The sequence below is a fragment of the Clupea harengus genome, chromosome 6, assembly GCF_900700415.2.
Source record: "Clupea harengus chromosome 6, Ch_v2.0.2, whole genome shotgun sequence".
In the NCBI taxonomy this organism is placed as follows: Eukaryota; Metazoa; Chordata; class Actinopteri; order Clupeiformes; family Clupeidae; genus Clupea; species Clupea harengus.
Genome location: NC_045157.1, coordinates 16,753,186 through 16,765,149, shown reverse-complemented (window position 1 = coordinate 16,765,149; position 11,964 = coordinate 16,753,186). Strand labels below are relative to the sequence as shown.

General features: G+C 42.3%; 1 protein-coding gene across 2 annotated transcripts in view; it reads right to left on the bottom strand.

Moving 5' to 3' along the window:
• The window catches only part of irx6a (iroquois homeobox 6a), a 6,590-nt gene extending 3,401 nt beyond the window's left edge, over positions 1–3,189 (bottom strand). The window contains exons 1-3 of one of the 2 annotated variants that reach the window (XM_031569201.2): positions 1,541–3,189; positions 447–710; positions 44–153 (exon numbers count right to left, since the gene is read on the bottom strand). In XM_031569201.2, coding sequence (XP_031425061.1) covers positions 44–153; positions 447–710; positions 1,541–1,606 — 440 coding nt within the window. In that variant the 5' untranslated portion in view covers positions 1,607–3,189. The remainder of the gene's footprint in view (positions 1–43; positions 154–446; positions 711–1,540) is intronic. The other variant, XM_031569202.2, reaches the window with a different exon arrangement.
• Positions 3,190–11,964: the final 8,775 nt, after the last annotated feature.

Sequence of the window (11,964 nt, the reverse complement as noted above, 5' to 3'; positions counted from 1 at the left end):
AACTGGGGAATTTTAAAGAGTTTAAAGAAGTTATGTGCTGTACCTGTCATACTGATACTGGCCCAGTGAGTGGTCATAAGGGTAGTAGGCAGCCGGTTGGGTGATCCCAGTGTGCAGACCGCCAGCACTCTCCTTGATATCGTATTGAGGGTTCTGTAAATAGAGAGAAATCCAAAATTATCACTGATAATGAGGGAGGTATTTTTTTTCCTATCCAGAATTTTTACGGTTTCCTCCTTAGGAAATAGTAGGTTATTGGACACTATAAATAGCATTTAAACAACAGCAACTTCAGTATGAATGCATTAATGCTTATTATTTGAGTTGTTTCATTGAGAGGCACTTGAAGGACTTCGAAACGGCAGGAATAGTCGATAACAGCCAGTGTGAGAAGGGGTCGATCGATTAAAAGAGAGTCGCCTTATCTGATTAAACAGAACACATACCAGTGTTGAATAGATTGCTGAAGGGTCCGGGCTGTATGGAAAGTAGTTTGCGTAGTTCTGGCTCGCAGCGGCTGCAGCGGCGTACGGTGAACTGTACATCCCGAGTGCAGCGTTAAGCTCAGTGCGTGTGCTTGCCAAAAGTCTGTTCTCGTACGAGGGACAGCAGAACGAGGAAGCGGCAGTCTGGGACCCGCTCGACCCATCAGAGACCGACCTGGAAATCGAATCGCAGCAAGTCGTACTGGGGTTTGCCGACACGAAAAACTGCATGAAGAGAATTGTGGATACACATGTCATTCTTGGTTGTCTAGGCATCTGTTATCCTGACAAATTATTTGAAAAGTCTATAGACATCAAACATGACGGTAAGATCAGGGACAGGAAAATATTAGCCATAACTTTGTTCAAATAAAGTGTTATCGTATCCAGATGGATTGTCTGTCATAAAAGTACGAGTGATTGTAATAAAGCACGATCAAAGAAGTAAAGGAATGGAATAGTAACGAACTAAGTAACTTCATTCGCTTATCACAAGAAATATTATCAGATATCGCCACACCATAAAGTAAAGTTCAGATTGATGTATAAGTTTGTTTAAGTAAGTTTCTCAACAATTTGTTTTAAGTTTTCATTATTTATTTATAAGTTTTGATTCGCAAGAATACAATAGAAGTTGCGATTTATACCGTCAGTGACCGAAAATAACTGTCGCAAATCGTTAAAAAAATCACTTGTCAACTCGAAGTGCCAAATCAATTTACGCCCTGTGACAGAAGTCAATCTATTGGTAAAGGGAGGAGCTGCACTTTTCTTGCGGTGCAATTACACCTTAGAGGTAATGTACACATGATTTTGTCACCTAGTAACAACACGTGAGTTCATTTATAATTCAAATTATGCATTACTGTAAATATTCACATCCTGTACTATATCGTACTCTAAAAGGCGATGACTTGATACACTGTCGATTGTGATCTACAACGACGTAAAGCAGAGGCTATTTTATCTTCCACAGGACAGTTGACACATAAAGGATGGTCTTCTTCAATTCTGAAAGATGAGCAAATTAGTTGAAATCATAAAACCAATCTTACCTGTGACGTTGCATTGTAAGGATAGCCAAACTGCGAGAAAGACATAGCTGCTTCTTTTGTTACCATCAGCAATATTCTTCTCCACTGATCGATTGTAACCAAATCTACTTCAAATCCACCTTCTTGCACACCATTTCCACGCACGGCCTTTCGCTCAATAATAGATGATTGCACTTAAGAGGGAAAACTGAGGCTGTTTACAGCTGCCCAGAGTTTTATATGTATGAATAATCCCCCTTGAGGAAATGCCAAGAAAATAAAATTAAGCTTCATCAAGTACAAAAAATGTTGTTGTCTAACTGCTGAAGAAAGCTTAAAGGATAACGTAAGACTTGCAAGATATGGACTCTGCTTGTGCTATTATTTGTGGCTCTATAGTTCTTTAGCATTCATCCATACAAGGGTATCAGTGTGACGTCACAGTAATCCCGGAACGGCAGGACAGCAAGGATAGAGTAATGTCTTTGCCAATCACATCTTACATCGCTTTTTCTTAAGGTGTGCTTTGCATTCTCGTGTCCTTTTAACTAAGTGCATTAGCTTTTGCTGTAGCTCAGAGGCAGGGAATGAAGTGTTGTTTGTTCACAGCTTACATACTGGTGAAAGTATACATTAATAACGACTCTGATGGCATACAAACATCTGAGTTGACGTGATGTATCTACACTGATAGAAATCACAAGTAAGCATAAGTGCGTAATATTTAAAAAGCAATACAGCAATGCTGTCTGAAAGCAATTCCAGTTGTCTTCCATTTAAATCCACTATTATATTCTGATGTGCTGTGTCAGTAGACAATATTTTGTTGTTCTGTCATTGCTAACAAACTCTAAACAGTATTGTATTCATGAAGACAATATATCAAAATAAGAAAGGCAGTTAAACATACTGACATTACAGAAACTTTTAGACGTATATAAACACGTTATTTTCAAGAATATTTTGACAGATCTGATGGTTTGTATTGGCGGTTAATACAACTGTGAAGTCATGCATCTCATTCTGTCTGTCCTCTGTTCGCTTCTATTTGTCCGACGAAAGGTCCATCCAGAAGTTAATGATGATGATGTTCCCATCTCTCTCGATTAGAGTGAGAAACAGTCCCTGTAGGGATGGATGTAAAGGGCTTGGCAGGTCAATAGACGAGTGATTGATGTTTGTCTCGGGACCTACATGACCATTACGAGTAATGCGCAATTGTATCAATTAACAAATGGATCTGCCCTTGTTTAACCACCAAGTTACATTGTGAAAAAATATGCCTTTGAGGTGAAATTCTAGAGACGGGGAAAAAAGTAACTGGAATCAGCCCTCTCACATCTAATTATACACTAGTGGAAAGAGGCAACGAGAATTGCATTTTAATTGAATGATACTCAGTTGAAAGAAGATAAATAAATAAATAACGTTTGTTGCTGTTGAATAAACAGTGGGAAAAGAAAATTAAGTTCGAGTGCGAATCAGATCTCTTTCTCTCTCTTTCTCTCTCTCCCTCTCTTTCTCTCTCTCTCTCCGTTTGTGTTTTCTAATCTGCACTGGATGAATGACTTTTTAAAGCAATTACTATTTTCTTTATTTTGACCAGGACATATCCGCACATTTAATAGAAACACATCATCCACTATCACACGCGAGAGCGGCAACAGCGATGATAAACCAATTCGCTGACTGTCACCCCACAGTGCCTTGTGACGGGCTTAATCCCTCTCTTCTGGATTTCATGATATCCAAGGATAATGCTCTATGAGAAGAATATTTCATTGCCATGTACTTAAAAGGGATGTGTGCCGAGTCCCCGGAGATCCCTCTGCGATTACGGGCTTTTTCTTCGAGTGGCGCCAGAGAGCTACGGGAAAAGGCTGGAACCCCGCTGAAAAGACATACCACAAAGAGCCAGTAGACCGGTCTAAGATGACAGCGTGGTTGCTCATTAAAACTTTATGGTGGCTAGGGGCATGGTCATTCTAATCCAGTGGCATGTTGACACGAAGTTAGCACTGGTAAGATGCCTAATCGATCATATTACACAGAAATGGATAGAGAAACCCCTCCTCAGTCAGAGACCAGGGCCATGGCTCACTAGTTTCTTACGTTTCTCAAAAGCAGATGAGAAACTCAATATTTCACCCTGATTCAGAGTTGTGCAACCAATGCGACCTAGCTGTATCAAATATTTTCAGCTGTTATATTAATAGTACATTTAAGGCAACTACTTCCCCAGATCATTAAAGCCATAGTATGATATTGCTTATTGTCCTGGTAGCTGAGGTGTTTCAAATTGTAAAAGTAAAACAACCTTCTATGATCCCTCTATCTTGTTTAGGCCTACCCATGCAGTCTCCATCTGCCTAGCACACAGATATACATGTTAAAAGACAGGCATATCTGCCTAGCACACAGACATAAATGTGAAAGGGCTGACACAATTAAAAGTGTTTCAGTGAAAATAAATGATAATGCACGTAAAGCCATGCTATCATGTTTTATGTGTTAATAGTGCACCGAAGCCTGAGCCTCTCACAAGGGCATACGTGATGGCCCAAGAGCATATGGACAAACTCATGCATAATGTATGCACCGCAGTCACAGAGGATCTCCGTGAATGAAACCCAGATCAACACTAATTGTAATGGCAAACCTCACAGGCTGTTCTGCAACCTTTTTCGTCCCTTCATTCATTTTTCTGACTAGCTAATGGTATTTGATGTGTGCTGTTTTAGGATTTTCTGCTAATTCATATCAGACAAATGTTGACATTTTTCATAGGAACTAAAAATCCTAAACATTCATCATAATTGTTCATTTTTACATGAATTCTGGCCTACACTTCACAGACTCTTTGTTTAGACAGAAATAGGCTATTGAGACCACTAAGACAATGATATCATAAACTTTAAAAGTCTTGATACTATTTTGCTGCTGATTAACATTTCCCAGCTGTAGTTGGGGTACAGGGTAAGGGACTTGTTCCATTAAAAAAAACAGTATTCATATCAGTGAAGCTACTACATTTATAATATTCCATCTTAGAATAAAATTACAAAATGCAAAGGAAATGTTTATATTGAGTAAAGCGGAATGCTGTAGTTCTCCAGTGCAGAGGACTGGCAATGTTACCTTTGTTTTAGGCGCACAAGGTGGCACATTTTTTCTGCAAGTTGGTTTCAGTGTCACCTTCTGGTGTCTGTGCGTTCCGCTGTTCCGTTAGCCTTGCGTCAGGATTAACCGGTCGCCTCGGAGCCACAAGCTCTGAAAGGTTAAATCAACACGCGCTGGCACTTTCTCATTTCATACATTTCTCATGCTGATTTAATGAATTTCACAAAGCTTTGCTGGTTTTCATAAGATAGATCAGGGCTTTTTATGAAATAATAATAAGGGCTGACAGAGGGAGAGGCTGAGACAGGGGAGGGGAAGAGGAGAAAATGTTGAGGTGTACAATCTCATTAGGCTCGAGTGATATATCCCAATGAATCTGCAAGCACTTGTGATCCCAACTTATTACCCCGACTTCTCGCTGGGAGAAGCTTTAATACCGCTAAATTATCCAAAATTGAAAGAAAGTAATAAATATTCTAATGAGAGGTGGTCAAATGATTATGAAATGTGGCCACCTCCATCACCCAGTTAAGCCCAAAACAAACTCTCGCAAAGAGTCATGAAATAAATTGACCACACTCTGGGAAGGCATGAATTCTTTATCAGCCAAAGGAACTTTGGGAGTCTCAGCATTAATGGCATAATTACAGTATATATATACATACATACATATATATATATATATATATATAAGAGTTTATCCTATATTTAATGTATATGTAGTCTGAGAGGACATCACTACTTTTACTCATTTCACTCACTTTCGGTCTCTCATTAGCCCTGTGTAAGTAATTTTTAGGCCTTCTTATCATGGATAAGCAGTATGACTTTTATGTTATGGCAAACCGCGTACATATCCATGTTCAGAGTCTAAACATAAACATAAACATAAGAGCACCATGGGACGCTGGGTAGTTTACAGCCCAAACAGGCGAGCCCTGTCCCACCCCGGCCTGGTGGAGTGCCCCTCGGCAGCACTTCAGCTCCGATGCACTGAAAGAATTCTGCCCCCACATTGAGCTCTAAAAAAAGGACCATCCATTGCGCAAGCACACACTCTGTTTTGAAGTGACATCTGATTCTCATAAGAATTTATTATATTATGCTACTGTCCTTCAGGTAGGAGTGTGCGTTCAGACGCTGCACCCACTGCATTCTGACTGTCTCCATTGACTTGTATGCTCAAATGACAAATTGGATTGCATGCTGAGCGTAAACTGTTATAGGGAAATGTGTGTCGTAGTGCAGGTAGTACTGGGTGTGCCGAATAATGCTTTAATGAGTCACACATTGCAGGGGTGTAGCAACAGTGCTCTCGGGGCGCCCGTGGGACTGTATGGAAGTTAGCTGAGCAGGCAGGGGCCTCAGGAGGCCACACTGTAAACCTATCATCAGTGGTGGTGTCAGGGATTTGTAGCTTGTCACAAAGACACACACACACACACACGCAGGGGAGGAGAGAGAGAGAGAGAGAGAGAGAGAGAGAGAGAGAGAGGGAAGAGGGGCGGTTGGTAGTGAGTCTGGGAAATAACTGCTTATAGAGGAAATTTTCTGTTTGTGTGTGTGTGTGTGTGTGAGTGTGTGTGTGAGTGTGTGTTTTTCAGGGGAATTCTGCCTTCTGGGAACATGTGCACACTTCTGCCTTCTTGCATGTCTGGTTTTTCATTTCTGTGCTTAAATATAGAAATTGTAAATGTGTTCATGTGTGTGTGTGTGTGTGACTATGTGTGTGTGAGAGCGAGGGAATGAGACAGACAGTGACATAGTGTGGTCTCATTGTGGATGATAACTGGTCCAAAGTTGGAATTGACCCTGGAGGCTGCTCTTAGGGTCCCTGCAGTTATCCATTTCACTCACCAAGTTAAAAGACACATTTGCAGAAAATGTTATGGAATTAACTTCAGATCAGACGCAACCTTAATAGCCAAGACATACAATAACAAACCCAATACAAAGTAAGGAAAAGAACTGCACTCAGGAAGTCCATTCACAATACGTTTGTTGCATGAAATGAAATGGTACTCATTGATATTCAGCCATACTGAATTCATGTTGTATGATCGCATAGCCATTGTTGATTGTGGGTGGGCCTGGGCCACAGAGCACCGGACTACTTTTCAATGTTGACTAACTTCACACACACTTCTGCTCTCCATTTCACTGGTTTCGGTGTGTGTGTACTGTTTGTGTGTGTGTTTGTGTTGGTGGATGTGTATGTGTGTGTGTGTGTGTGAGAGAGAGAGAGAGCATCTGCTACTGGTTGTGTGCTGGTAAGTGAAAAATAGTGCCAATACAAATAGCCACACTTGATGTTTGTTTGCATAAACTGTTTTGAAAGGCTTCACCGAATCATGTTTTTCCTTGTGGGGCAGGGGGCAAGGAGGAAGGAATAATCTTCACTAAACTGACAGTAGAATCTCTTTTTTCTCGCTGCGCATGAATTAATTTGATGAAGTTCACCAGTGGGCACTGACAGGAGGGTACCCATGAGTAGTTTCGGGCGCTTGGTGTGGGTTTGGGTTATGACAACAAATGATTGGGTAGGGGCTTACTTTTTTTGTTTTCGTTAGAACAGTGTAGGCTGTAGACATGTCCAAATCACTCCCAGCAAATCCACTTCTACACTGTAACAGTACTTCAAAGAAGATATGCTGCGTACTGTGCCATAGAACGTGGGTCACAAAAATGTGTCTAATTGAACAGTGAGGTCTTTGCTATCCTTTTTGATTTGGCCCCTCTGTGGAGGAAATGCCTTGGGAGGGAAACACAGAAGTATGTAGGGAGGCGAATTAGGCTTGGGTTACATGTAAGAAAAGAAAAAGAACACTCATTTATCCTCTATTATCACACGCACATCTCTTTTGCGCCGGTTTTCATCCCGGGAATTTAGGGGGTGGGGGGTGGGGGGGGCGATAGTGACCAATTGGTAGTCATCGTCACTTAGCTGCGGTTATTCTGCTGGTTTACGAAAATCAACCTGACCGCTTTCATCTTCAGGTAAGTGCGCTGGCGTGAGGGATAACCGGCTACAGACACAGGGTCCTGTGTAAGCCTGCTGCAGATGCTCGCAGCCCAGGCTTGCCGCTGTGGGATGAAAACAGCTTTTCCACCCATGACAGTTCAATTGGCGGAGGCCCCTCTGTTCTTCATTTGCCGGGGCAGGCACTGGAGGGGTCTTTCCATGGTCGGGCCTCAAACGCAACCCAGATGGGACTAAAAATACACCCCCGCCCCGCTCCCACCTCCCTGGCCTTCTACTCATTTGTTTTCCTCCATTGCTTTTCTCTCTTCTCCCTGCCACAGAGAAGAGGCTTGATCATGCATTATTTCTGTGTTTTCTGCTGAGCCAGTGGCCTAGTGTTCTGCATCTCGTCTGGTTTGAAACTTCTGCGCCTCACCTGTTTGTGAAAGACGTCACCCATCCTTGCGTGCTCCCCTTGTTAAGTGCTGATGCACAGCACCCCTGGCATTAAGGTTGAGCTAACCATCACGCTTGACTTCTTCCCACACAGTGGAGAAAAGGGTGTAATGTCTGCTTTTGTGACACAGACTGCTCCTCAACATTACTGCTTATGTCATTACTTGAGAGAAAAAAAGAAGAATTGCGGAAGAATGAGAAAAAGAAGAAGAAGAATTCCAGTCTTTTTGCGAATCAAGTCAGGAGGAAAGGTTGAAATGCTTTAGTCATCAGATGGGGCAGTGGAGTGGAGTGTATTGCTCAGTGAGAAAAAGACAGGTCTACTTTAATTCCTACCAGAGCCACTGGCATCGCCCCCCACCTAATGAAACCCAGCACTGGTGACACCGACACCCCTCCCTCCCTCCCTCCTTCGCCGTGCAGCAATGTCATGCAGCTGCAGTCGTTCTGGTTGCAGTTGGGTTAGATTGGTACTCTGACATGGTGATTTTATTTCATTTTTTGAAATTATATTTTCCATTCAAATCACATGCATTATGTACGACTAAGGCCTGACCAAGGTTATTTTCCCCTCAGAATCAGAATCTGGAGGGGGGGGGAGTCAAGCTCGGGCCAACTCAAAAGCAGATGTTGCAAGGGCCAGCGACATCAAAAAGCTCTTGTTAAATGTACAGAGCTTTGATTGCCGAAGTTGCTGGTTATTGTAAACTAGTTCTGAACACTGCTGCTATGTGGCCTCCCTGATCCCGGGCGCCCGTCGAAGACATCGTCAGATTTCAAAACCAGCTATAGCTTTTCGTTGTTACTGCTAATTTCTGATTTGCAGATTGTCAAGCTTACTTTGTAGACCAGGGGACCAGATCAAATCTCCACCGCATGTAAACCAGTAAAAGGAGAGGTTTAAGGGAGGGTGGGGGGGGAATTTGGTGGTAGTGGTGGCTCTTCGTGAAATGCAATACTATGCTTTTAAACATATTTTGCTTTGGTATGCACCATTTATTTTCTGTTAAGGTACACATTTTGGCCATTTATCTTTAGGTTTGTAAGCCGAGGGCTTAAGTAAGGTCTTGGCTGTGGTGGCAGTGCTGTGTGTGTCTAGAGGGGGGTAGGGGTTGCGGGAATTGGTGGTGGCGCGCAGCATTCCTTTAAAATATGGTGAATGAGAGTCCTTCAACACGTGTCATGTTTACCCTGAACATGGGAAAACAAACTGACAGAGAAGAAGTCATTGCAGGTTGTAAAACATCCTTTTGAAAGGCAAGGGAGCTAAAATTCCAAGTGTCAAGTACAGCAGTGTCACCACAAGGTGTTGAAAGTAAATATATAGTGTTACCTTGAGCCTAACTAAACACAAAGTAAAGCATGAACTAAAAATAGAGTACATTTGCTGTAGACATGTTGTAGAGGCACATTTCCAGAGTGGACCAACTGACTGACTGTTTTTCAGTTAAATGTATCTATGCAAATAATGTATTGCTTGTCCCTCCCATCAAATCCCACCCCTTCCACGCCAAAACAGAGACAGTAAGTTGACATCGAAAAGTACTGAAGTAAAAAAAAGCAGCACTGAAAAAGGCTGGCATGAAGAAAGACAAGATTATAATTGGAAAAAGCACACCAGAATAAACCAAAAAAACATCTTTTCAGTGTCAAAAGTTAATTTCATTGCATGTGTTTCAATGGAAATGTCCTATTTTTCGGTTTCGTTTTTTTTTTTTTTTTTATCAATGCCAAACTTAAAATTTCTGTTTTAGCTCCATAGTTATAAGGGTGAGGCACTATCAGTTGAGACTGCCTGATTTTTGAAAGATGAAAATAATTTATTATAGAAAATGTTGCTTGTTATTGTTTACAGTAATTGAGAGCGATTTATAAGATCATTTTTTATTTTATTTTTAAACCCACCATAGCTTCTGTTACAGTGACACTATTGTTTGGACAGTGATGACATTCTTAGTCCAGGCCCCTGTTTGGGTCCAGAATATGTCAGGTCGACAGGGAATAACAACCTCCCCCAAACCTGAAATGGCTTCTCCAAGCTTATGAAATGCTGAACAACACTACTTTGGATGAGTTTTGTCAGCGAGCTGTGCATCAAGCCTCAGATTATTAAGCATTCCGTTGTTTGATGGACCGACACACCACCTCGAGCCCAGTAGAACAGTGTAGTATCCCACCCATTGAATATTTCACACCTTTCATGCCTGTAACAGGCTGCAGAAATCAGAGAGTGCAAACTCTCAATCTTCTTTAATACATCAAAGCCCACCGCTAAATGAAGGGTGGGTTAAAGTTTCATACCGGGGATGACCAAGGGAAGCAGTAAAGACACATTTTCACTCAAACAAAGCAAAAAAAGTTGGCCTGCCAGAAGTTTGTTAAGTTTCAAAAGGTGTAAAGTTCTTCAGACTAAACCTAAAGGAACAGGGGGGAGGGACAGTAATGACTACAGCTTTGCAGATAGGAAGCCAATCCTAATTTCTAAATGTTCTCACAGCTCTCTCTTTCTCTCTCTCTGTGTGTGATTGATCCTTATGTGTGTCATCTCTGCGCCGGCTGTCATTCCTGAAATACCTCCCTGTCAACCGTTCCCGTCAGGTATGTCAGCTGCACTTCCCGCAGGGCAGTCTCTGCCTCCCTCGGTCCCCCCCCAAAAAAACATTTTTGTCCTGATTGTGTAATTACATCAATCAATTACTCATGTTGACATTTTTATTACACTTCCAAGTGCGCTAAATAAATCACGAGTAAAGATGGGTAGTTTGTCTGCCGTGTTTCCCCCTTTAGCGTGACATCATATGAAGTGTTTCTGTAATGTAGTGGTCCCCTCTTTGTTTCAAGAGTTCAGTGGCCCACTGGATGGATTGCTTTTTCGCAGGCTTTTATATGTTTGAATATGAAGTTGACCCGGAATATTCTGGCAGACCCTTTTTAAAAAGTCAATTGCTGTGAGCTGTAGGCTGTGAGCAGAGGTGGGTAATAGTCTTTGCTGTTTTTTTAGTGTGATGTGGATTTTCAAAGGGATGACTCCGGGCTAAACCTCAGAAAGCATTCAGAGTTAATCGTGGCTTTAGTGTCTTGCCAAATGTTTGGTTTTAGCAGAGGACCAGGCACAAAAAGAACCTCCCATAGGCTTCCATGTGGTTCTGTGTTCTTCGTCCAGGTAGTGCCTAAATGCAAGGTGGAGGTTCTAGCATTCAACAGAGTAAACCAGCTATGCAAAGCATTACCAAAAGGCTACATGTTGGGTTTTTGGCTGACAGTAAAACACTTGTTAATACTAACATTAATAATGTTAACTTAATGAATTATACTCTCATATCATTGTAGTTTTAGCTTAAGCAAAGTTTTTTTCTGACATATAGACGTATATATTCTGACAGCGTTATATTGTGTCATATGTGAGTGAGAGCCAATGGAATATTGTAACATGGCCTAGCCCTTTTTTGATCACTGATCACATTAGGTGGATTAGAGTCTGTCTGTCTGTGTATGTTGGTGTTCATGAGGGAGAGAGACAGAATTAGAGGCAAAGGCAGTATGAGTTGCCCAGTAGGAATGTATTGACACCCCCACTCCAACCCAACCCACCCCACTCCAGCCCACCCCCCCCAACCTCTTCTCTGGGCTTCAAGGTCCTCACCCAGGGCTTATCACTTCACACGCAGGACTGTCGCTTCCAGGAACCCCGTTTTCCTCCACTCCCACACCCCCCCACCCCCTTACGTTCCCCATCATGCTTCCTGGGCCTGTCTGCACTCCGGTCAGGTCGGTGTTAAAACCGGGGTCAGATAGCGAGGCACTGAGATAACCCTTCCGAAGTGCTGCTCCGAGAGCTGACATGAAGCAGATGTCCCTGTGACCCTCTCTCCTTGGGAACAGGACACACGGTACAGGGCCTGCTTTT